This window comes from Alternaria alternata (genome assembly GCF_001642055.1).
Source record: "Alternaria alternata strain SRC1lrK2f unplaced genomic scaffold CC77scaffold_1, whole genome shotgun sequence".
Lineage (NCBI taxonomy): Eukaryota > Fungi > Ascomycota > Dothideomycetes > Pleosporales > Pleosporaceae > Alternaria > Alternaria alternata.
In genome coordinates, this window is record NW_017306190.1 from 109856 (window position 1) to 134122 (window position 24267).

General features: G+C 51.7%; 8 protein-coding genes across 8 annotated transcripts; 2 read left to right on the plus strand and 6 right to left on the minus strand.

The window, feature by feature from the left end:
* Window positions 1–587: 587 nt before the first annotated feature.
* CC77DRAFT_1003745 (hypothetical protein) lies at window positions 588–3374 on the minus strand (the record flags this gene model as incomplete). Its single annotated transcript, XM_018523221.1, has 1 exon — window positions 588–3374. The coding sequence occupies one exon, from the start codon at window positions 3372–3374 to the stop codon at window positions 588–590; it is 2787 nt and encodes a 928-aa protein (XP_018391101.1).
* A 1121-nt stretch (window positions 3375–4495) lies between these two features.
* Window positions 4496–5199, minus strand: CC77DRAFT_1015059 (hypothetical protein). The gene is made up of 2 exons (XM_018523952.1): window positions 5026–5199; window positions 4496–4862 (listed from the first exon to the last, which is right to left on the minus strand). Exon 2 carries the CDS (start codon window positions 4803–4805, stop codon window positions 4500–4502), a length of 306 nt encoding a protein of 101 aa, XP_018391102.1. The 5' UTR covers window positions 4806–4862; window positions 5026–5199; the 3' UTR covers window positions 4496–4499.
* CC77DRAFT_1003746 (NAD(P)-binding protein) lies at window positions 5095–6901 on the minus strand (the record flags this gene model as incomplete). Its single annotated transcript, XM_018523222.1, has 4 exons — window positions 5095–5240; window positions 5690–5756; window positions 5940–6800; window positions 6851–6901. 4 exons carry the CDS (start codon window positions 6899–6901, stop codon window positions 5095–5097), a joined length of 1125 nt encoding a protein of 374 aa, XP_018391103.1.
* An 876-nt stretch (window positions 6902–7777) lies between these two features.
* CC77DRAFT_1089671 (hypothetical protein) lies at window positions 7778–18107 on the minus strand (the record flags this gene model as incomplete). Its single annotated transcript, XM_018529484.1, has 3 exons — window positions 7778–15112; window positions 15308–15763; window positions 15836–18107. The coding sequence occupies 3 exons, from the start codon at window positions 18105–18107 to the stop codon at window positions 7881–7883; spliced, it is 9960 nt and encodes a 3319-aa protein (XP_018391104.1). The 3' UTR covers window positions 7778–7880.
* A 77-nt stretch (window positions 18108–18184) lies between these two features.
* Window positions 18185–19280, minus strand: CC77DRAFT_977774 (epsilon subunit of F1F0-ATP synthase N-terminal domain-containing protein). Its single transcript, XM_018535978.1, has 5 exons — window positions 19131–19280; window positions 19020–19042; window positions 18730–18949; window positions 18590–18679; window positions 18185–18542 (listed from the first exon to the last, which is right to left on the minus strand). Exons 1-5 carry the CDS (start codon window positions 19260–19262, stop codon window positions 18510–18512), a joined length of 498 nt encoding a protein of 165 aa, XP_018391105.1. The 5' UTR covers window positions 19263–19280; the 3' UTR covers window positions 18185–18509.
* Window positions 19281–19545: 265 nt separating this feature from the next.
* Window positions 19546–20304, minus strand: CC77DRAFT_1015065 (DASH complex, subunit Spc19). The gene is made up of 2 exons (XM_018523953.1): window positions 20101–20304; window positions 19546–20047 (listed from the first exon to the last, which is right to left on the minus strand). The coding sequence occupies exons 1-2, from the start codon at window positions 20224–20226 to the stop codon at window positions 19652–19654; spliced, it is 522 nt and encodes a 173-aa protein (XP_018391106.1). The 5' UTR covers window positions 20227–20304; the 3' UTR covers window positions 19546–19651.
* A 136-nt stretch (window positions 20305–20440) lies between these two features.
* CC77DRAFT_1055813 (hypothetical protein) lies at window positions 20441–20887 on the plus strand (the record flags this gene model as incomplete). Its single annotated transcript, XM_018527849.1, has 4 exons — window positions 20441–20477; window positions 20548–20577; window positions 20707–20757; window positions 20826–20887. The coding sequence occupies 4 exons, from the start codon at window positions 20441–20443 to the stop codon at window positions 20885–20887; spliced, it is 180 nt and encodes a 59-aa protein (XP_018391107.1).
* Window positions 20888–22295: 1408 nt separating this feature from the next.
* On the plus strand, window positions 22296–24043 carry CC77DRAFT_1802 (casein kinase I isoform epsilon). Its single transcript, XM_018530505.1, has 4 exons — window positions 22296–22410; window positions 22492–22564; window positions 22624–23112; window positions 23159–24043. Exons 1-4 carry the CDS (start codon window positions 22399–22401, stop codon window positions 23644–23646), a joined length of 1062 nt encoding a protein of 353 aa, XP_018391108.1. The 5' UTR covers window positions 22296–22398; the 3' UTR covers window positions 23647–24043.
* The last annotated feature ends 224 nt before the right edge of the window (window positions 24044–24267 follow it).

Here is a 24267-nt window from a genome sequence, read left to right on the forward strand (position 1 = left end):
TGATCGAGATAACGCGGGTGGTGGTGCAGTGCAGATCGGGGACGTGATGCAGATGATGACGTTTTAGGGGTCCGCGGACGCTAACGCGCGGGAGAGCTGGGGGTGGTTTGCTTCTTTTCGTGGGGTCGCGATGCAGAACTTTGATTTGATAGTCGTAAAACACAGTGGTATGTTGCCAGGTTTCGCCCTGTATATCATCTTCCTGTAAGGCCGTAAATGTGCTGCAAAGGCGTTGGGGTACATTTGCTTTGGCAACTTGGCCTAACGCGCATCGGACTTACATCGATCGATGCTTGCTTATTCACACAGTCGGTGCCTCTTCACACGTCCGATAGTCCATCCCTCAGAATCTCCGACGGAGCCTACTGCAAGCTTGCCGACCTCAGAGGTACTCTTCGCGTCTTCATACGTCACTATACTGGAAAGAGAATTCAGCAGGTCTGGCTATAATCTGATGATAATCTAGAGGCCTTCTTCATGATTTTGAGAGCTTTCGGGGCTGGAACAGAAGTTCCTCCGATGTGTTCACATCGACAATTGATCTTGTTTCTCTTGTGTTGTGACCAACCTCAACCAAACTAACGTAACTACACCAACATGACTGTCTCCGGCACCATCCCCTCAGCCATAAGTTCTGATTCCTTCTTTTCCATAATACCTGGCACACATACGCCACCAACGAGCTCATACGCGCCTTCTAATCTTGAGCTGGGACGCAGCACAACCGGCATGAGGCACCCTTTCAATAGATAAACCCGGTCTCCACGACACACGTTACCCAAAGCAGCCCCCACATACCCCGTGCAAGTCGTGAAGATACGGCCAAGCAAAGCTGTCCGACCTTGCAGCCGCAAATGTGGAATCGGCGTTCCAGAGCCATGTTGCAGAAACAAGTCGCGAAACGTCATGTCCCACAGGTCAATCTCTGAAAAGAGGTCCAATAATTGCTGCAAGAGGTGTAATGCCGGTTTATCCACAGTAAGTCCTGGAAGAACAGCAACCGCGGCGTTCTCAATTATATCTAGTGGGATATCAAACATGCTCTCATGCTCATGGTGCGGTTTCAAGTGCAGTCTCTTGAAGCATTCTGAAACCGCATTTCGCAGACCCTGCACGTTGCCATAGCGGTGATAGGGCCGACTTGTCAAGATCAATTCCGGCGATGGCTCATGCTCCGGGATCTGATCTAGGTTAGACCGATTTCGTTTTCGAATCTCCCATTCGTCGATTCCTGCTTGTGCTGCAATTTCGTCCAAGAGCCATGGTCTCATGATCAGATACTGGCTTTCTTCGAAACGCTTAGCAGCAACGCTTTTGGTGCTTTGTTTGACGGTGTCGATAAAGAAGCCGGAACAGGTGAGCGTGGCATGGTTACCTACTCGGCGTGTTGGATACGATTCACAATCCTTGCTGTCCTGGAGAGCATGTGTGCCGTAATTCCACATGAAATGAGGATAGCTGAAGGGAATGGCGAGATTTGGGACCCACGAAGGCCACTCTTGCGAACCGGGAAAAGTCGACCACGGGCGATGGAGTATCCAGGAAATGTTTCGAGTGGAGTGGATCTGCGCAGCTGCAAAATCGATCATGACGTCTTTGTAACTATTGTCTTCGCTGTAGTCCACGTTGATCAGGAGGACTAGGTCGCGCGGCAACAGGCTCATCATCCCATAGAGTAGGTCTCTTGGATCTGTTGCGAAGTTGTTTGAGGCGGTACGGAACCATAGTGTGCCAGTTCCAGACTCGCTAGTGAGTAGCTCCAGGTTCTTCTGCAACGTACACAGATCAGAAAGCTTTCGCAACCCTGCCAACAGGCGGCCGACTGACACTGCGTCTGAGTAACTGTTTGTCGGCGTGTAGAGGGTAAGATGAGGATTGAAATTTCTGCCAACTTCGTCGTCAAGTATTCGACTCGCAAACCGCAGGATGTGTATCGTGGGAAATCGCCTAGTGCCGCATATTGTGATGCTCTTTTCACTGCCCATTACAATTTCTTGAACTATCCAGATTCGAGACCAATAAGGACGAGCAAGAAACTTGGCAACGTAAACGCCCATCTCGCTCTCGATGAACGAGAAAAACCAATCAGCAATCTTCGAGCAGTCCTGCCCCGTGAGGATGCTGCCGCCGATAGTGTTCATCATCTCTAGGACGCGCCCCGCACTTTCAGTGTCCTCTCCGAGCCAGGATATCACTCTATCAGCATGAAAATAGATATCTCTCATTCGCTTCACTTCGTAGCTCTTCTCCTCGATGTCTTTTTGGTTGATGCAAAGGCTGTCAATCCACACCCTCTTTCCGTTTTGAACTTCTGGTATCTCTCTTAGCGATCTGAGTGCACTTTCGAGATTGGGCCCAACTTGAATGATGCTTCCGTTCAACTTAATAGGCCGATTGCTTCTTTGTGGTTTCAAGAGTGAAATGCCCTCGGGCAGCTCGACATCTGAGAGAAATTGGTCTAAACTCTCGCCTCCAGCCTGGTGAATTCTTACGAGCCTGCTCATTTCTTCTTCCAGGAATTGCATGGAGAATTTGGTATCGGACCAGACGTACGACAAGGCGAAGTAGCCCCCTTGATCCTTCTCCGGGTGGACTTCGTTACCACTCAGGGGCGCCCAAACGAAAGTTTTCAACCATGTTTCTGCTTTTGTTGCCGATCCTGTCAACAAGACCCCCGGGGGCTCCATGTTCGCCCTCATTGTTGGATTAGTTTCGTAAAACATCTCTAACAGTCTCCTCCTGGTTGAATCAATGGGTAGCTCAACATCTTCATCAAGTTCCACATCCATAGTCTCGAATATGGTCTTCTTCAAGGCTTCGGCCACTTGACCAGCTGTGCCGTCGTCATCGGGCAGTCCCTCCTCTATTCCATAAAGTAGCATGTCTGCTAGATGTTTCCTAGCAGCAGATCGCGCAAGAGCCCCCTTGCGCAATTCAACAATACGGTCCAGACTTTCATATTCAAGCCAGCACTCAACTATGTCGTTCGAAAATTCAAGTACTCTGTCAGGGTTTGGTTGGTTATTGACGGGTGGCAAAATCTTTAACAATCGAACCTCATTTTGTGAACGGTTCAGCGGCCGATACGGGGAATTGCTGTCTTGAGCCGTACCGGATACCGGACTAGCTAGCTTTGGTGGTAAACAGCCAGCGTTCTGACCCTTCCTGGTAGATGTATCCTGCGATCGATAGAACTGGCGATGCGGAGGGTGATCGTGTTGAGTCGTATAGCGCAATTGATCGCCTGGTCTGGTTGGCAATACAGTTGTATTGCCCTGTTCTGCCGAATAAGTAGCATACGTGGGGTTACATCTTTCTTGGTATGAAGTCTGACCCTTTCGAAGACGTTTCCCTTTGGATGATTTCTGGCCCATGGTATCGAAGACCAGGTACAGATAGCGAAGACTACGCCGAGATTAACAACTGAAATTTCTTTGTCAAGGAAGGACGCGGTCCATCTCAGCTATTAGAGCATGAAACGAGCTGGATAAGCTTATGTAGTTGCTGGGGACATGGAACCAAGACGCCAAGAGCTTTTTTCTTGCATTTTAATCGCCCTTCGCGAGAGATACTCCGCTTCTTACTTCCACACCAGATGTTAGAGATCGTTCGCAGTGCTTAGCGAATGTGGCTGAGGTCACTTACAGTCAGCCGCAACACGATCTGGTGCTGGCCAATTAGCGTGGATCTGGATCATTCCAAGGTTTTCAACATCGATCATAGTTTCAGCCTCAGCTGAGGGTGGGGACCGTTGCGCTTTGCTGTAGTCTATACCTGGGCAGGATTGATGCTCTCGATGGCGGGTTAGCATGGGTGTTGTTGCAAATGAAGGCGGGCGTGAAACCGCATTCACTGTACACTGTACAAGCGGCGGCAGGGGATGGACTGGCATCAACACTGTACGATCAAAGAGCGTGAATTTAGCATGTGGAAGCTAGGCAATCACTGCGCATGCTGTTGAAGTCGGATTGGAGTATTAGCGTTGTTGCAGGGTTCGCAGGGTTCGCAGGGTTAGACCATGATGCACGTGATTGATATGTTCACTACGGCTGACAGTACGGGTTAGACCAAAGATTGAGAACAGATTGAGGAGCTTTGTAGACTGCTCCGTTTATACTGCCTTTTGGATTTCTCAGGTGGAATCTTCAGTATGCTTCTTTTTTCCAGTCCTGCCGCGGTTTCCGCATGCAGACCTATGATGTAACTACATCATGGTGTGATCTCAAGGGACTGGTAGTATTGTGGCGGATAGAAGGACGTGTGACTGGTGCTCGCCTATGAGAAAATCGAGAATGCGTACCTGTTGTGCTAGTGAGCAGCGATTAAAAAGCGATCGTAGAGGTTCAGGATGTTATTGGCAACCAAAGGGCGACTCGTGGATCCCGAGGTCGAGCTGAGAACGCCACCACTATCAATAAGCCACCAAGCGTCCGCTAACCCCGCTTTTTACTATAAATGTCATGTTCCCCGTGGTTATGTGTCGGAAAGATGCTTGGCCATCACCAGATGACAAGGTCCAGATTGTAGCTAGGAATAAACCTAGAAAAGTGACCATGCACAGTTGCAGCAGAGAACACAATCGTACTTGTAAGTGAGGTGCTACCAGCTAAAACGTCAAGTGTTCCGCAACGCTCGCCGGATTCTAATCTCCAACGAAGGGCGGCATGTGTTGCACGGCCGAGCACAACTGCGAACGATATGGGGAATACGCTTAGGACGAATGGTGAGCATGTATGGTGGCATATGCAAGTGGCAAACATCAGAAGATGCAGGCCTTCGTTGGTTACAGGTGGCACAGCCCACATTCTTTCGGATTCCGCCATTTATCTCTTACAGTAGCCGAAGATATAACTGATGACATTGTGGTAAGTATCGCATTGTAATGTGTAAGGGTGTCGTTGAGATGCCGCCCCACCTCAACAGCCTTACACCTACATCCAATACTACCGCTCTTACATAAACGCATTCAGGGCCGCACCCCCAACACCGAACAAGGCAGCATATTTAACTTCTGTAATATGTCAGCATTCTCAAACTCCGATATCCATATTTATTTTTCCCGTGTACTGCACCAGCAGGCGGGAAACGCGCACATCACTCACCATGAGCATTCGCACCGCCCGTACTTGTCGCCTTAGCCGAAGCAACAGACGCCGACGAGGCTGATAGAACAGATGCAGCCGATGATAAGGCGGTAGGGTTGATCGCACCAAGGCTACTGGAAACACCAGCTGGAATTTCTTGCGCGGTGGTCAGTACGCTAAGGAAGGCGATGAGGTATAGTGGTTTAGTGAACATGATTGTAAAATGTATGCGATAAATATCACAAATTTAGGTGCGTCGTTGATGGGTTCAATGAATTCAGTAATTGCGCATGCGACTTTGTCACTCGATTAAGCCAGTGAGCTCTGTTTTACATACTATCATGTCTTGCTACTACGACCATGTATGACGCAGATGGTAGAATTAATCGACATGTTAGTTCTGCCATACACAATGCTTCTTCTTTGCTCCGATCACCATGCTTCGGTAGATATGGTTAGCGGACTTCCTAGTGCGGAATAGCTTCATGATTAGCGCGAATCTACGGAAGCTGAATGACGTGATTAAGAAGGAACTCGGTTTCGAGATAGACAACTCACAACACAGGGATAGGGACAGTTTGACTTAGTGTCAAAAGGGTACATACGTGTTGTACACTTGGCTGGGAGATAGCCTAAGGGTCTGAAGATCACTTGGTATCGCGTCACTTGTTGCTGCAAAGTCATGTGTTGACTTTACAAGACAGACGATGTCAGCGGATACCCAAAATACTCTACTACAACAGGGAAGCCTATCTATGCTAAAGAAGACCAATCTTCTGCCCTAATATACTCTTCTACTGTTGTAGTCTCGATCCCAAGATCCCAAGGAAGCTTTACATCGGGATCGTTACCTACATACCCAAACTCCTTGACGAACGAGAAATTGTCGATCATCTCCTCCCTGACTAGTTCCGGCCAAGACTCTGCAAACTCATCCTTGGAAATGGGTCGAGTCGTAGTCGGAGCCCCAAGGATCTTCCCCCAAATTTCCGCAACTTCGGCTCTAGTCTTGAATTCACTGACGCCGTAGATGCGCGTGCCAGGCTCTTGGTCAATGACTAGAGCTTTAACAAACTTTCCAGTATCTCTCGAAGCCACGACCCATGGAATGGTACTGAATTCTTTCGGGCCTGGAAGCTGTGGGTCATTGATGGCCCAGCTGCCATCTGCCTGCTTTTGAGGCGAAAGGAAGCCTGGTGCCGTCCAATTCTCAGTGAAGACGCCCATGACAAAGGTGCCGAGGATTTTTGCGACCTCTGGCACATTGCTGCGGATATGTTGTTCGATCTTCGCCTTGGAGTCAAAGTGGTACACATGTGTGTATTTGCCGCCGCTGAGTTTCGTGACCGGGGTCAACGTTGAGAAGACAAATCTCTCCAGAGACTGGAGGACCTTGGGGTCTGACGCGGCTTCTACAGCATTCAATCCTTGCTGTACTTCCTGCTGATGGCAAAAGAGAGGGAGGAATGTTCCAGTTGCCGATGCTTTTTCGTGGGTCTCCTTCTGCTTGAAGATGGTCCAGAAATCGGTAGCGAGGAAGATAGCTGTAGCACCAATGAACGCCGCTTTGAGGGATTCCTTGTCATCCAAGTCGCCTTTGACAAGCTCGACACCTTTAGCGGCCTGGTTCTTGGCGGACTCAGACTCTGGGTTGCGAGTGACGCCACGAACTTTCCAATCTTCAAGGCTCAGAAATGTTGCCGCAACTGACGAACCCTTTCTAATGTCAGCTTCTAGCGACTTGGTTGTGAAGATATCATATTCACCTGCGTTCCTGTAACACCGAGGACAACAATCAACTTTTGCGGACTTGTCATGATTCGAACGACCACGAGATAGAGAAGACTCCTGCGTTGTACAATCAGAAAGCTAGCCTAAGGAAAGAGACACAGCAAAGTACCATTCTGTTTGACCGGTTTATATCATGCTTTCTCAGGTCTGATGAATTCTGTTGGGGGTGCTTGTTAAACCTCGGATATTAACTAGCGCAAAAGATTGATAATCTGGTGGACATAAAGTCAATGAACAGCCAAAGATCTACTCTCTCCTAAGTTAGCAAAGAGTGTATATTGCAATACTAGCATGCATCACCGAGGTTACAGAACACGTAGTCGACGCTGACAAATGCGAAAACGCGGATAAAAGCTCGCACGATATGTAGATAGTGCGAAAGCACTAACGTTGCCAGAAGTGCGGAATTCCGCTGAGTGCGGAGTTGGTGGATCATTGCCAGCCATATTTGTTTAATGCTTGTTTAGCAAGTTTAATATTATAGCTTTACATACTTCGATCCAGGTGTTATTGTAGGTAATCCGAAGTAGAAAATAATGCAGGTAGTTGGTATCTAGGTCGCAATTTGATAACGTTGGCCCGCTAGTTCATACGTGCATGTTTCGCGGCCCAGCTGTGCTAAGACCCCACCAAAACTACCTCTACCGTGCATTGCTTTAACAAGTACACTAGATAAAGCATTCAGAGGAGGTGGTTATTCAGCATGTACTTAGCCTAGGCTGGTGAATGTGTCGAGTTGGGGTGGGTAAGGTTAGGTACACCCAACGTTTGTTTTCTCAATGACTTAATAACCGACTCGAGAAATCAGAGACCACTCAGCATGGCATCACTTGCTGCTACAGAGCCACATGTGTGTGAGGCGCAAGACAACGTACAAAGAATTTGATTCAAGGTCTAAGTATCCATGTTCTCTCTTGTCGCCATACTTCAAGTAATAACACAGTAGATCATCATTCTCCTACCACCCATCACTCACAGATAAGCAGCGCACACAACATCAAGTGATCATTTTCCCCATCCCCACCCCCAACGTCCTCTAAGTAGATTGGTCATACCACCTCCATGTGTAGCTTTTGCCTGGACTTTGGCCTGTGATTGCTGCACTTGCGACGATTTCGCTGGCGTATCCGGCCCAGCCCCCTTTACTGCTGGACTAGAAGTAAGCCCAAAGCCAGACGTGACTGCACCCAGCGGTTTTGCTGCAGGTGTTGGTGCTTGCTGTTGTCGCTGTTGCTGGCTTCCAATCCCAGGGCCAGTCTTGTCGCGCCCAAAGAGTTCGGAGATCCTCGACGTGGGACTGCGCCGTGGCTTCAGTGAATCTCGACGGGTAAGCGGTGACGATTTAGGATCGACCTGCTGGGTAATTGGTGATGCGTTTGCACTTGCATTGGCGTTTGAAGAGGCGAGAGCGGCTGCCTTACGTGGTCCGGATGCGGGCATAGTATATGGATCACTCGAGCTGGATTCGTACATTCCATATGAGGTTACACGGCGTGGGAGAGCTGGTTTGACATCACTCACATCTGTTCGCGCGCCTGGCTGAGTTTGCTGCTCTGGGCTTCGGTCGGCTGGCTGGTTCGTTGCCAATGAACCTTTCGTTGGCTGTGGCCCGGATTGACTGGCCCCTGTGTTGGATGCTGGAACTGGCGAGATTGTACCGAGGGATCCTTGTGACGTTGGCGAAGTAGGTCCATCCCCTCCTTTTCTTGTTGTCTCTGATCTTGGTAGAGCTGCTCGGGATACTGCCATACGCGCTCCGGGCGTAGCGGATGACCTCCGATCTGCTTGTGCCGCGGCTGACGAGGCTGGGCCTCGTTCTTCTTGCTGTGGTGGTGATTCAACTCCTCTTGCTTTGATTGATTCCGCTTCGTTGTTGAATAAGGCCGCACGCGAGACTGGTGTACCCGCTCTCGGGGCGGTGGATTGTCTTCGACTATCTGCTTGTCTGGCACTCGATGGGATTGTTGCCGTTCGCGTTGATGTTCTGGTGACTGTGGGTGTTCGCGCCGGGATTGGCGCTCTATCTTCCCCAATTGCTGAAGATCTACATCGTGTTTTCGTTCTCTTGACTGATGATGAAGCCCTTCTTGTGGCGATCGCTGGATCCTCCTCTGCAGGCTGGAAGGCCGTGATGTCTCGCGCTCGTGCTGCGGTTGATCGACGGATGTGTTCTCGCGCAATGGTTGCCTCTTTTCCTGCATCTGATGCTGAAGGCCTTCTTTGGTTGCTTTCATCTCTGGTGGGCGGTTTTGGTGATTTTCTTGGACGCGTGAGGTCAACTGTGCTGGTAAATCTGGCGTTGTCGTCGACGGACTGCTCACGCGGTCTATCAATGCTACGGCGAATGGCGTTGTCTTCTTCGCCTTTCGAGACCTTGGATCCCAAGACCATCTTCGTTTCCTCTCTAGTGATATTATACTCCCCTCCTTGAGCCGTTGGTCGTCTTGTTGACTCTTGCGCTTGCTCTTGCGGCGCTTGAGCACTAGGCACTTCCAACATCCTGCTTGGCGATCGACTCGACTCTCCTTCATCTGACGGACCTTCTTTCTGGGGAACCTGAGACAGATTCCGTCGCGTTTCCGGCGACTGAGTACCTTCTCTAGGCCATGTTTCTTCTTTTGCGATTGAGGTTCCAGTTTTGGTTGGTCTGCGGACGTCTCTACGGACTGGGCTTTGGACCTCTTCTTTGTCCGATCCTTGAGCCGTGCGAGAGACTTCAACTTCATTATCCGGCCAAGTCTGGACCTCAGGTGCTTGGGAGCGGGTGGAAACATCCGTCCATGTACGAAGAGCTTGCTGAGGCCGCGATTCGCGTTGAGAGGGTCTCGACGAAAACCGACGGGTAGACTGCCGCTTTGGTTCGTCCTGACGGAAGGTTTCATTCGTTGAAGCTGTTCGACGGACGGAGTAGCTGGTCCTTCGAGACGGTGAGGACTGTGGCCGCGTATCGTCGTCAACGCGGTCTGGAAGGATTGGAGTGATTGGGTAGTAGTCGTCCTTGTGAGCGTAGACGGAGGTTTGCCTTGACCGAGTGTCGGCCCTTCGCAGAGGGATGACATCTGGTTCTCGACGATAGACAGACTGTCTGGGCTGGCTTGGATAACTGTTTTGCCTTTTTTGCGTTCCCCCTGGGACTTCTGGTGACCCAGGTGCCGCATTCCGAAAGGGCTGGACAGATGATGAGTTGAGGGCAGGCTGACTAGGTCGACGAGATTGGCTTTCTACCTCTGATTCTAGAAGCTCTTCCTTGGGCCAAGACCCTAGACCAAGCCATCCTCGCTTTTTGGGCGGGCTTTCGACTTTCGGCTTCGGTGATGGTGTACGAGTATCCGGCTTCGTCCATGATGGCGTTTCGCGTAATGGATATGCTGGTGCCGGTGGATATTGCTGCTCAGGCGAGTAGTTTGCGCCCTTACTTGGCTTTTGCTTAGGGCTTCTAGACTGCATCCCGACTTTCATTTGTTCACTGATAATCTCTGGAGGGGGCGCTGTGATCCCAGGAGCAGCACTGCTGCGTCTGCGATCTGCTGTGCCAGGCTCACTCGGTATCTGTGTCTTTCTTCTCGCAACCTGAGGGCTCTCATTGCGCTGACTCTCAACCTCAGTGCTTACCACAGGCCCAAAGCCTGTAGCAGACGATACGATGTTTCTAGCGTCGCTACTTCGCTTACGGTTAGATCCATTAGGTATCGTCAATATCCGTGGTATGCTGGCTTGAAACTCTTGTGAAGCTTGCGTCATGCGTCTTTCGAAGTGAACATCTGGATCAAGCTGATCTTCAGCATCTGCATGCGCAATAGGCGCCAGAGTTGGGTTGAAGTGGTTGGTCGGTGCTCTCTCAGACTGCCCAATCAAGTCCTTGCTCCCGTAAACTTCGGGTGATCCAGTTTTGCTTTGACTTCGAGAATCATTGTCTTCATGCTGCGGCTCTTCAGTAATCCGTTGGTAGATGGAAGGCTCGAAAGACTCCGTGTCAGACACCAAATCTGTAGTGCGTGCTTTCTCGACCTGATCGGTCTCTTCCTTGAGATCAACACCGTGAGTTGTTTCAAGAACGTCTCTACTTTCCAATTCGGTGAAATCATCAAGCGGGACTTCCTTGTTGTACTCGGGGCTTTGGTATGCCAAAGACTCTGTACGTGACAGAACACGGGTAGTCGTTGTTCTGCCACCCAAAGTAAGCTGTTCTTTAAGTGTCGCGTCTGCTAGGTCAGTTGTTTGTCGTCTGAAAGGGTGATCTAGATTTCTTGCATCTATTTGAGGCTCTGCTAAGATCCCTTCCCCTTCTCCTGGTGGATCCTGTTGAGTCTCGGATGCAGCGAGGACGTCCTCTCTGAGCGTAGGCTGGTGTGAGGCAGAACGCGACAAGGTGATCTGATCAGGAACGTCTTCTATCTCCAATGGGGTCTCAGATGAGGGAAGAGCTTTCGCCTCAGTTTCACGGATGGTTGCCCTACGCGTGGGCTGACGTGAGAAGGCTTGATAAGGTTCGCCCTCTTCTGGCAGAGACAAGAAGGGAGACTTGTCGAGTTCAACAGAGCCGTTCCGCGGTACAGCTGATAGCACTGTATTTGTACGAGACGCTCGCGTTGGCTGGCGCGAAACAATACGCGAGGCAGAAGGCCCCTCTGCCAAGTCCTCTAAAACCGGCGATGAGATAGATCTAGCCAGATGATGAGAATCGGTAGCTGGCGGCATCGTACTTGTCCGGCGAGCTTGAAAGGTAGGCTGGCGTGAAGCTGCGCGAGATGAGACGGGTTGTTCAAGCACCTTTTCTGCTACAGGAGAAGTATCGGGAAACACGGAAGCAGGTTTGAAAGAATCTTGCCGCTTTCCACTCGATTCCACGGTGGTTGTTCTGCGGATTCGCTCCACCGGCTTTTGGAACTCAAAGCCGTCCTTAGGTACTAGTGAACCTGTTCTAGACTCTTGTAGTTGTTCACCTGGTTGTAAAGTGGTTGTCCGGCGAACACGTTCGACTGGAAATTGGAACTCAGCCTCTTCGGATCTATCAACTCCTACTGGAGAAGATGTGGAAGACTCGGAAGTAGATCTGAAAGAGTCTTGCAGCTGAAAAGCCGGTTGTACAGTAGTCGTTCGGCGTATTCGTTCTATTGAAAGTTCGAGTCTAGGCTCTTCAATGACCGGTGACGCTATGCGAGACTCTTGTCGCCGTCCGACCGACTGTATATCAGTTGCTTGCCGAACGCGTTCAACCGGAAGCTGGACTTCGGACTCTTCCTCGACAACCGGAGTCCCCTCCTGAGATCCAGACTTGGAAGTAGGAGTGCCAGGATAAGCCCCCGCCATTTGCTGAATTGGTGATACAGTCGATCCACGAATGCTCCTGGGTGCGGGTTGAAGCTCGGTCACTTCATCGATGGCTGGGAACGCACCATTGAAACCTAGCTCTACTAGCAGAGCATCGGCTCCAGGGTCAACTGTCACTTGTCGCTGAATGGCTGGTTGTACAGTGGTCGACATGCGAATTCGTCCTACTGGAGACTGAGAATCCAGCTCTGCTGACGAACCGAGCTCTGGCTCTATCATGGATTGCTGTACACCCGGTGGCGCAGTGGTTATTCGGCGAACCGGTTGGAGTCGCGACTTTGATTCATCCTCATCGCTGGGAGATGGTTCTGAAGTAATCTCCAGCTCTGGCAGAAATTCGGTATGCCTACGCTGTAGAGTACTTTGCTGCCGTTCGGCCGGCGCCACAGTAGTCATTCTGCGAATGCGTTGTACCTGAGGCGCAAACTCAGAGTCTTCTTCTTTTCCAACTAGCGACTGTTTGCGGGATACAGACTCGGGTAAGACAACATCCTGTTCAGTGGCTACCGTTGCTTGCTGCTGCTCGGCTGCCAAACCAGTAGTAGCTCGACGGCTTCGTTCTACGGAAGGCGAGAAAGCCGGTTCCCCGTCTTCCGCTAGCGACACGGTAGTGTTTCGATGGGTTTGCTGAAATGGAAGCAGCTCATTCTGATAGGCCGGCGAAAGAGAAGTGGTTCGACGTATCCTTTCAACTAGAGTTTGAAATCCAGATTCCTCTCGTCCGACCGGCAGCAGCTGCTCAGGATCTTCGGACTCATAGAATGTCGCGTCATGCTCAAGCTCTTCTGTTCCTTGTGTCTGCTCGTGTAGTACTTCAGTAGTTGCCCTGCGGATTCGCTCTACTGGATGTAAGAACTCTGACTCATTCTCATTCTCATCTTCATCATTATCGAGGATTTGTAACGATTCATGAGATGGAAAACCGGACAGAAGTCCGCCTGTTTCAACAAGCGTTGTGAGAGTCCTAAAAAAACCAGATCCACGTTCTTCCAAAGATAGTGACAATTCGGGGGACATCGCGCGCTCCGCCACCGTACTCGTGCGCCTCTTTGCAGCTGGCAAGACAGTGGTAACTCTTCGTATGCGTTCCACCGGCAATAAGAAATCAAAGTCATCTTGCTCTTGCACTACCGGTGATGATTCGCGAGCCGTCTCAGGCTTTGTCAACACGGTAGTACTCCTACGGATGCGTTGTACCGGAGGTAAGAAGTCGGATTGGTCTTGCTCTGGTATCAGTGTTGGTTGCGTGCTTGTCCTCCGCTGCTCAAAAAATGGCGCAGCAGTCGTTTGGTGGCGTGTCTGCTGTATTGGCGGTGAAGGCAGTGTATCTTCTTTCCCTTGGTTAAGTGGTGACTGTGTACTTGCTCGCCGCTGCTGAGACGGTACTAGAGTAGTCGACCGGCGAACCCGCTGTATTGGTGAGAAAGTGTCACTACGCTTGAACTCTTTCGCCAATTCTCTTCTCGAAAAAACGTTGGTCGGCTCAGCATGAACTGTAGTCATCCTGCGAATCCGTTGTACGGGGGGAAGAAAATTGGGCTCTTGATCTTCAACAACAGGGAGAGATTCCTCGTGAGGCGCTGGTTCTAGTGGAGTCGCTGTGCGATCAGACTCTCTTGTAGTCAGTCTTCTCAAAGAAGTTGCTGTCGGCTCATTAAGAGACAAAAACTGTACTTGTTCTGATTCGTTCGATATTGAAGTGACTGGTGATAGAACCAGTTCCTCGACTTGCATTTGTGGTAGTGTTGTGAGCGTGTCTTCATCGGGCGACCGCTGTGCTGGAGGTGTAAATTCACGTGCTGGCTCTCTAAACGTCGGCTGTCGGGAGCGCATCAGAGTGGCCTTCCTAGTAGACATGCGATTTACAGTCTCTATGGAAGGTATCTTAATCGAGTCTGTGGGCGATAGACCTGTGATGATGCGTGGCGCCGACGGTGACTCTGGTGATATCGGCCGACTTGCAGAATCACTCAATGGCATTGCAATCTCAATTTCAGAAAGTCTTCGTCGCAGTTGAGAAGCGAGATCTTCAGGCGGAGTAGGCTCAGAAGACACGAAAGAAATCGTTCTTGTAGCCTGTTCCGCAAGTTTAGCAATGGGCTGCACGGTCGGATAGCGCTGTTGGCTAGCGAAGCGCTGTGTTTCCTGAGATTCTTCGATCTCTGGGCTTGGGAGACGATCTGAGGTAATGAGGGAGGAAAACCTTCTGTCGTCTTGTATAACCGTTGGTGTGGCACTGGTCTTGCTCCCATACTCCAGCCGGACCGTTGGTTGTCTCGACAGTGGTATAGTAGAGTGCTTAAACACAGGTTCATCATCATCGATACTCTGCTCCGACTCTGCGGCCAAGTCCCTCACAGTCACCCTTCCCGAAAGTGGTGTTGAATCAGTCCTTTCGGAAACGGCTGAACGTCCCACCACCGTGGCGCGGGTATCTGATTCGTCCGCTGTATAAGGATCCCGTTGCGGCAATGCATCGCGTTGGTGCTCTGTTTCGAGTTCAAAGCGCTTTGTAGTCATTCTCCGAACAGGTGAAGCTGTCTCAGAGCTTTCTATGACGGCTGCGCGTTCCATTAGCATGAAGGAAGTGTCCGCCTGGTGCGTGGTAGGAGTTTCAGCATCCAATTCTCGGCTTGAGTAATTCTCAGGCTCATGTGCCTGATCATACGGGTCTGGAATTGGCACACTAAACCCGGAAGGCGATGGAGTCAGACCGCGGCCGTCGTTGTAAGTGTCAGACGCAGTCTCGTCGCGTTGTTGGTCAAGCTGAGTCTCATATTGCTGTTCGATCTGAGAATCTTCACTTGTCTCATACTGCGGGCTATATTGTGCTTCGTTGATCGACTCGGCAGGCTCGTTCAGCTCTGGACCATCTCTGACCTCGTCAGCAGGCTCGTAGTTAGTACCTGGTAATGTCTGTAGAACGGCGGTGATGGAAGCAACAGCAGCTGGAAGCTCGTCTCTCGCCACTCGAAGCACCTCCTAGATCTCCTCCGGCGAAACGTCTTCGGCTTGGTAAGGCTCTCGAGTGGTAGATGGAGATTCTTTCGACTGGCTGAAGATGCGGGTGAGTGCGCGGCTAAGTCGCCTTTGATCAATACTGTCATTGACCGTGCTGAGGACATCTCCGCTGACAAAGTCGACCGGCTTGGACTCCGACAGTCTAACCTTGCTGGACACACCAGTGGGTTCTCGGCTCAGTACGAGTTGTATAAGGTTTGCGACTGCTTCTTCTTCATGATCATTTGGGCGACCCACCTCGAAATTCTCGATGGTAGCGCCGGTAGATCTTTTTCTCTGCCAAGTAGGTGCATTAGAGAGACGCGTGGGGATTCTCTCAAGCATACGCTGCGCAGTTTCGACAGATGACTCGTCGTCATAGTAATCGTGAGCAGTGTTGGAATCGGCAGGTGGATTCTCATGCCAAGTAGATTCGGGCGAGGCGCCAACAGAAGCTCTACTGAGTACACGTTGTACAGGATGTACGATGAGCTCTTCCCCCTGCTCACCTTCTTGCTGATCCTGGAGCCGGACGTCAAGATCTCCAGCAATCGAATCTAGTTCGTCCATAAGCTGCTCTCGCGCCTCTGGAAGCTCGGACAGATGTCTCCGTGTTTGCTATAGCCAACTGTCTTCGGTGGGCGGCTCTTCATCAGCCGTCTTGTCTTCTGTAGCTTCCAAAGAGACTCCTGGATGGTACGAGACAGATTCCCGAGGCGTACTTTCGTAAGGGGCATTGCGAAACAAGTCGTCATCGGTCACCGCAGGCCTTCGCTCGAGATCGATGCCAAGATCATCGGCTGCAGAATTGACCAGGTCGACAAGGTCAGGTATCGACTGTAATGCTTCGCGCAAACTGGAACGAGGGTCGTTGAGGTTCGGCTTCAGTTGCCCAGTAGATCCCACGTTAAGCTTTTCTGCCGTTTTGGGTGGGATATATAGACAAAGGAGCAGCCAATCATCATCTTTTTGGCAAGATGATTGACAGCGTTGTCTCCAGGAGCTGTTGGCACGGCATCGCTGAACAAGGTCTCCAGATACTCGTCGAAGCTGATTAAGACTGGGCTGACTATTCTTGATGTTGCTGATGATAGACTGCAAGGTGTTTGCATGCTCTTCGAGGATATTGTCGATAATGTAGCCCAACTCGTCAGCGAATGCATCCCCGCACTTGTCGTATGGTATACATTCAGAGTGATGTCTACGGCGTCTCTGCTTGCGACAGATATCATCTTTGAGTGGTTTCGAAGAAGAGGTTGTGGAGGTTGAGGATTCAGACAAGGCGCGTCTGCGTTCTCTCCGTTGGGTAGCTGGCACTTGTTTTGGCGGTGGTGCTCGAGTTGAGCATTGCCGGCATATCTTCTGCTGTGCATGATCGCGATGCTCGCCTTTACCCATGTATGAGAAATGACTACACGCCCGCTTAGTCCAACTACCAGGGTCTCGAAGTGGTTTACTAGTTCTGTTCGTGCCGTGTGATTTGATTCTTGCACCCGGAAAACCAAAGTCTTGCGTGACGCGACGTCCGTAACCTTGTCGGTTGTCGACGTCGTCCGGTACTTCAATCTCATGATACTTCTCTTCGACACCAATGTTGGCTGTTGGGATCGGACCTGACATAGTGCTTCGTCGAGAAGAACTGACGTCACTAGCTCCGTCGTGGCCAAGATTCCTTGATACGATCTCCTCGGCTCGCCTGCGAACATTGACAGACTTCCCAAATTGTTGGCTAGAAGTTTCAGTATCCGTGCTCGGAGTCCACTCAGCGACACGATCGATAGGTTCCTTTGAAGAATCGCTGATCTCAGCTAAAGAAGCAGTGTATGATCCACTGCGCCTAAGCCGTTTGGGGGAAGTTCCTTGGTCTTCCTCGAAAGTTCTTCGAAGATTGCGACCAGACTTCGCACGTCTGCCCTCCTGTTGCGACTGAAGATCCGGATTCTTGGCTTCTCTGGTCTCAGCAGCTGGTACTGAACTGCGAGTGGATAGGCGTCTCACAACTTCGTCAGAGGAATCTGACTTATTAACTAATCTTTGCTCTACGTTGCCGGCAAGCGGCTCCTCAGGTATACATTCTTGCGCAGAGCTGTCACTTGCGGCTTGTAAGTCGATGTCGAAAGGCCTGGCGTCTTCAGATGTGCCCGCAAAGATGTTTGTGGACCTTCGGCGACCCATGGACTCTTGTTCAACATCATGGTCATATTGCTCCTTGTAATCAGTCATGTCCACGGGGGGTGTAGCTGTTCCGATCGTGATGGTGGGAGCACACTCACCACTCGGAGGCTGACTCTTTGGCGCAAAGCTCTTCCTGGTGACGCCGATTGTTAAAGGTGGAGGAAGGGGTGTTGACGGGTAGTGAGAGGCTCTCGTCTCGAAGAAGTCCTTGGCAGAACGAACTGATTGGGGAACATTGGACGGCCTTGATAATGAAGGTGCTATCATAGGATCGCTTTGTTTTAGTTCATAAGCCCGAAGTCGTGTCTTGGAGTCAGACGGACCAGACGCGCGTGATCGTTCACCGCTACTGGAGCCAGCCTGGGCAGATGGGACCGCTATTGTTGTCTCTGCTTTGGGCTCACGATAGGGATGTTCGATCCTGTCCAAGACCTGGCCGTGGGGGTTCTTGTCTTGTAGATAGGCAGGTGATCTGCGGCCAGCTGGAAACGGTGGAGGTTCTCTCGAAGATTGTGGAAGCGGCGAAGCTATCGGGTTAACAGACTTGCGTCTCGATGCTGTGAGGGATGGCTGCTTTGCTTCTCCAGCTCCGGGTATTGTGGCAGGAGCTTCAAATCTACCCTGTCTAATCCTTATGTTCGATTGTTGTTGGCTCTGCTCGCGCGTTCCCGCATTGGCAGCTCGGGAAGCAGAACTTGACGTGGGTTGGTCGAAGCCTCGGGGCATGGGACGCTAAGCTATCGTACTATACTTCGTCGATACGGGAATGGCAATGCTGTGTGTTTGGATTGATTGGTGACTGTATGTAAAGAGAACTGGAATTACTGTGGTAAGGTAAGACACGCTTTTAGAGATAGGGCAAAGATAGAGTGCAAAGAAGTAAGACAAACAGATGAGACGATAGCAATGAAGGTAATTTGTAGCTCGTAGGGTTGCTGGTGGATCCAAGTGCACTCAGTCCAGGTTGTAGTGGAAGACGGTTAGAGAGAACGGGACTGGAAGAGGTTCGCGGTGTTTTGGTCACCTCATGGAGCTCCTTCTATTCTTTGGGCGCGGAAAGCACGCATGCTCTGCAATTGCTACTATACATACCACGCATACCGTGCTCAAGGAACGTTACTGACACATTTACTTCAACGCAGCCTGGAGGCTCTCAAGGACCTATGTCATGTCAGTGCTTGCTGTGTGGCTGCGCCCACGATACGCACCTCAAGCTCGATCTTGGCCTCAGCAATGTCGGCCTCGCTGCCGCTTCCGCTGGCAATCTTCTGTGCCTCGGCGATCTGGTTCCTGACAGCCTATGCCCGTATCAGTCGCTATTTGTCCAAAGCCGCGTGATGGCTCGTACCTCGGCGCTGAAGTCCTCCAATGGGTAGCCCTCGACGGCGTTGATGCTGAGGACAGAGTTTGGCTGCACGGTAGCGAATCCACCAGACAGGAAGAACTGCTTGCTACCACCCTGCTCCTCGATGATCTCGACTAGGCCGGGCTTCAGCTGCTCAATGGAGGCAACGTGGTTTGCCAGAACACCCATGTCACCGGTTTCCGCAGGGAGGTTGACCTGGACACTACAAACAGTCTCATGTCAGTTTTCGCGATTTCGCATTGCGGGATCGGCCGGGGTCTCGAGGGACATACACATCCTGGGACTTGTAGATGGACTGTCGATAATCAGTTAGCGTTTGGTTTCCAACGATAGTTCCAGCTAGATGCATTCCCCCACACGTCGCGACGGCTGGTATGGCGTACCTGATGCGGGAGAGCTAGGGAGAGCTTGATCTTGTCGTTGGCGACTTCGGCGTACCCTCTGCGCTGGATGGGGCGGGCAATGGCAGCGGGCCTCGCGCGGAGGGCGGCTCGGGCGATGCGGAGGGAGCTCATGATGGACGAAGTGGTGGGGCAATGGCAATGCGTGTCGAAAGTTGGGTGTTCTGCGAGGTTGAGTTTCTGCGGCCCCGGGCTCTTCTCGGGATTAGCCGAAAAGGTACCGCCAAGGCGGTTAGCATTCCCAGTGACCATTTCAACTTGAACACGGTAATAACACGGAGAAGTTCGTTTGTTTGTAGGACACAGCTTTTAAAACCTGAATCCCTTCGCAGATAAGAGGTTGATGAGATACCAAAGTTCACTCAGTTTCTAAGGTCGGGTGTAGTACAATGAAGTGCCTGTATTCAATAACTCCGGGGTATCTTAATCGCAAAACCAAGAACATGTCCAGCCCGTTACGCTTGACGAAACTCATGCTTCTTGATGCTCAAACTTGGCGAACATTAATCGTCATAAAACTGCTGTGGTGCGGCCATGCTCATCCGCAACTGCCTCTCTCTCTGCTTCGCTTGCAACTCCAGCGTCTCCACGGCATAGCTAAGCCTGTCCTTCTTTGCCCTCAATGTCTTCATCCTCAGTTCCTGCTGCGCGCTGATGGTCTTGCCCCCACTCCTCTGTGCGGTCCTACTTGCCGGTCGAGAACCCGATCCACCATTGTTGTCACGTCCAAGTCTGCCCTCGTTCAGATCGCACTTGGCTATAAGGGATTGTTCACGACGTTCCAGTTTGTCCAAGTAATTCTCAACGCGCTTGAGGAGGTTGTCGACTTCAGGGCGGATCTCTGAGAGGAGTGCTGATTGCGCGGTCTGGAGATCTGACTCGGAGATGAGTTCAAAGTGCTGCGACGAGGTTAGCTGGGCGAATGCATCGGGATACTTTGACTTGTACTCACTCGTGTTGTCTGCAGTACTTTGGCTAGTCGAGGAAAGTCGCTCACACCTTGATCTAGTATGTTGATGGATGAATCGAGCAATTGCATGCTACTGCGCAGCGAGCCCACGCATCCCTCCAATGCCATGATAGCAAGTGTGTCTTCAGTAGCACAAGCAAGGGTCTACTGTGGTGAGTGGAGTGGAATGTCGCGGGGTTGTTTACCTGCGAGTTGTAGGATCCGTGCGCAGACGCCAAGGATATCGAAGTTCCGGTCGTTCGGCTTGAAAGCTCAACCGCCATCACCGTCATCCCTCGCCGCAACCGTCAATCGATCCATTGCCCCTCCAAAACAAGTCACAATGCCTCTTCTCGGAAGGAAGTTCCCGGCGCAGATCGGTATGTTAGCCTGCACCACGCAAAGAGTGGAGAGTGAAGCTCGAAAAGATGGCTAACCTAAGTCCTACAGCCAAGCCCATGTGGCCTTTCTACGTCTCTGGTACGTCGCGCGACTTTGTTTGGACCTAACAAGATTTGGGGAAATCACACCGTGTGGGATTGGAAAGAGTTGGAGAACATGAAGAAGCGAAGGGTTGCTGTAGGAGGATAAGATTAACAAACGTACCAGGTCTTGTCATCCTTTACGGTGTCAACTCTGCCGCCAACGCCATGGCCCAGTGTGCGTAATCCCCATCCGAAAGACGCAGCCAGCCAGCTTGGTCCATGTTCGCAAGCTGACCAGCACAGCCGATGAGTACAAGAACGACCCGCGCAACCCAGCCGTCAAGAACCAGGCGCCGAACCACTAAGTGTGATACTTCATCGTATGGGGAGCGGTCTTTGGGCATGCGAGTGCCTTAGGAGGCAGTGTACAATAGCCGCGGGGACGGAAGATCAATCAAGATCTCTTACTGAGATGGCTGTATAGACTTTGGCAAATCAACCCCATCACGAAGATAGCATTGCTCTTGCTCTATTGTTCTGGTCACGCGCGGGTGTCTAAGCTTGCCTTGAAGCGCAGCACGAATGCAGACCGTGTTGCCGAGTTCTACAAGCGTCCGAGGCAGTGTTCAAAGATGCGACTGGATCCATGCAATCTAGTCAACTAACCTCCAGACGCAACGCGAGCTCTGCCACACTGCGGTCTACCTATAGCTTACTCTTAGGGATTCGCACGTTCATAATTGCTGTGAGAGGTTGAAAGTGTAGATGAATACAAGCGGCCAGATACGTGTGACGTGGTGGTTCGCCCAGTATAGCGCACTCGGTCAGCCTGCATATGTAAAAGGTGCTGAAGCATCTCGCAATTGTGACATCACGACGACACAGCAGGGAGTCAATGTTGGGACCGATGCTTTCCTTTGCTTCGTATCCAAAAGCACGTCGCGAGTCGCTACCAGTCTTGTAGAGGCGGCTGCAGGACGTTGGTGGTGAAAGTTGAATCTAGCGCCATGGACGCGACAAGTATTTGAGAAGCACTTCAGATTGGCGCATAATGCATAAAGGGGGCAGAGGTGTGGCTCAGTCGCATGCTGGGGCAGCAGGCGACGGCATTTGAAACGGGCAGTGGCATTTTGACAGTGACACCCTGGACATGTGCGGAATCCCAAGACGCAAACGGCGCTGATCTGGGTAGCGATTCCTCCGAGCGGCCCAGGGATCAGATTTGCGGACCGCAGGCTTGATACACGGCGGCGGGCAGCGGCAGCAGCAGTGAAAGAGCTCGTCTAGCGCGCCAAGCAAAGTGGCCGAATACAACCTTGGAAGGCAGGTGGTCCTTCTGCAACCTCTCCGTCTGCGTTCCTTTGATACAGCACCACGACCGCAGCGTGCTTGTTTGACCAGGCTTCTCCGCTGTTCTGTGCCCTGCAGCTGTCTTTTAGCATCCTGTGCCATAAGAGCAAACCTCGCCCACACCCCTCAAGCCCGCACAAAACCCCCCCTGGCGTCGTGATTCCGTTGGGCTCATTCACGCCCTACAGTAAGTCCTGCCTGCCCAGCTCATCACTCGGCTCCGCCCTCTGCTTCCCGTGCCCGACGCAGTCTCTCACCACCACCACGCACCTGTATCGCTGGCACTTCCTTTACCTGTCGGTCAACACGCTTCTACTGTCTCTCTTAGCGTTTCTCGGCTGCCCGCTCCGCTTACTCACCGCCTTGTTGGCTAAAGCCTCATACTGACCGGTCCACTGCAGCAGGCTGATCCTCAAAACACCGCCGCGCCCCCATCGTCACAACAGACGACCCACCCCCCTCAACACCACCACCTCCTCCACCACCACCACAGGCCAGCCTCCTCAAGGTTGAACCGGCCGCAAGCATGACGACAATGGTACGCTCCGACCCCGCTTGCTGTCGCCCATGGCGGCCGATAGGCTCGTCTCTGCAGCACCTTGGGCTAACACACTAACAGGACCTCCGTGTCGGCAACAAATACAGAATCGGCCGCAAGATTGGTAGCGGCAGTTTCGGTGACATCTATCTCGGTACGTCGTTGTCGCTAACCGCCCACCGTCGCCATGACCAGCCCAGCTGACGTGTGTAGGTACCAACATCATCTCTGGTGAGGAGATTGCCATCAAGCTCGAGAGCGTCAAGGCCAAGCACCCCCAGCTCGAATATGAGGCCCGCGTCTACAAGTCGCTTGCCGGCGGTGTTGGCATTCCCTTTGTCCGCTGGTTCGGAACCGAGTGCGACTACAACGCCATGGTCCTGGACCTGCTCGGCCCTTCCCTTGAGGACCTCTTCAACTTCTGCAACCGCAAGTTCTCCCTGAAGACTGTCCTGCTCCTTGCCGACCAGCTCATCTCCCGCATCGAGTACATCCACGCCAAGTCCTTCATCCACCGCGATATCAAGCCCGACAACTTCCTCATGGGCATTGGCAAGCGCGGCAACCAGGTCAATGTCATCGACTTTGGTCTGGCCAAGAAGTACCGCGATCCCAAGACCCACTTCCACATCCCTTACAGAGAGAACAAGAACTTGACTGGTACCGCCCGTTACGCCAGTATCAACACTCACTTGGGTGTCGGTATGTATCCCGCATCTCATTCGACTTCACAAACTAACGTCTATAGAACAATCCCGCCGTGACGACATGGAGTCCCTCGGCTATGTCATGCTTTACTTCTGCCGTGGATCCCTTCCCTGGCAGGGTCTTAAGGCGGCCACCAAGAAGCAGAAATACGACCGCATCATGGAGAAGAAGATGACCACCCCCACCGAGGTCCTCTGCCGTGGCTTCCCCAACGAGTTCGCCATCTACCTCAACTACACCCGCTCCCTCCGCTTCGATGACAAGCCCGACTACTCGTACCTCCGCAAGATCTTCCGCGATCTCTTCGTCCGTGAAGGCTTCCAGTACGACTACGTATTCGACTGGACCGTCTACAAGTACCAGAAGAACGCCCAGGCCATCGCCCAGGCTGCCAACCAGGGCCAGGGCGAGGAAGACGACAAGGGCCGCGGACGCCACGTCACCACCACTGCTGCTGCCAACGCTGGCACAGCAGCTGGCACCAAGCGCGGTCCGGTCAACGCACGCCAGGAGGGCACCGGAATGTGAGTTCGATATATCTGATCCTCGTAAGGGACCCTCTCCTTTGCGTTTGGTGTTGAGAACGCTTAGCGCGGGGGACGCCAGATACAGATCTTACTAACCTTCTTCTTTCTTTCAGGCAGCTTCGTTCGGCCAATAAGCGTGGCGGGGACCAGTATGCATCTGGTTACTGATTTGATGCGGCTTTCGATTCGTCATCTCAACTCTTGCGTGACCGCTTCTTCTGACTCGGCTCCGCACTCACAACGAATGGGAAATGCGGCATTGCCGTCCTGGCAACATTTTGGACGGCGTCGCTCCTTGATCAGTTCGTGGGATCCATTCGTCAGACACCTCATACGGACCTAGAAAGACATTTTACTGTCTTGCATCTACTACGGCCAAGGGTCTCTGACGACTATCTCATATCACTGGAAGCTCGACCTACACGGTATCTCAAATTGGCATAACAGTTCGGTTTGCAAGCAACACATCTCAACTCTTTCCGGATCAACAGCCAACAGATTATCTTGGAACGTCTTGCACGGCTCGCGTTTACTGGGCAGCTTTCCAGCTGATGACTGATCTTTGTTTGACATTTTACGGCTTTCACCTCGCATTAATTACCCCTCCTGCCCCCCTTTTTGT

Coding starts and splice junctions, on each gene's coding strand:
- CC77DRAFT_1015059 (XM_018523952.1), bottom strand. CDS start 4,805: ATGTGGGCTGTGCCACCTGTAACCAACGAAGGCCTGCATCTTCTGATG.
- CC77DRAFT_977774 (XM_018535978.1), bottom strand. CDS start 19,262: ATGAGCTCCCTCCGCATCGCCCGAGCCGCCCTCCGCGCGAGGCCCGCT. Junction 19,043..19,130: donor CCCTAGCTCTCCCGCATCAG/GTACGCCATACC, acceptor GATTATCGACAG/TCCATCTACAAGTCCCAGGA. Junction 18,680..18,729: donor TGGAGGACTTCAGCGCCGAG/GTACGAGCCATC, acceptor ATACGGGCATAG/GCTGTCAGGAACCAGATCGC.
- CC77DRAFT_1015065 (XM_018523953.1), bottom strand. CDS start 20,226: ATGGCATTGGAGGGATGCGTGGGCTCGCTGCGCAGTAGCATGCAATTG. Junction 20,048..20,100: donor AAGTACTGCAGACAACACGA/GTGAGTACAAGT, acceptor ACCTCGTCGCAG/CACTTTGAACTCATCTCCGA.
- CC77DRAFT_1802 (XM_018530505.1), top strand. Junction 22,565..22,623: donor TTTCGGTGACATCTATCTCG/GTACGTCGTTGT, acceptor TGACGTGTGTAG/GTACCAACATCATCTCTGGT. Junction 23,113..23,158: donor CAACACTCACTTGGGTGTCG/GTATGTATCCCG, acceptor TAACGTCTATAG/AACAATCCCGCCGTGACGAC.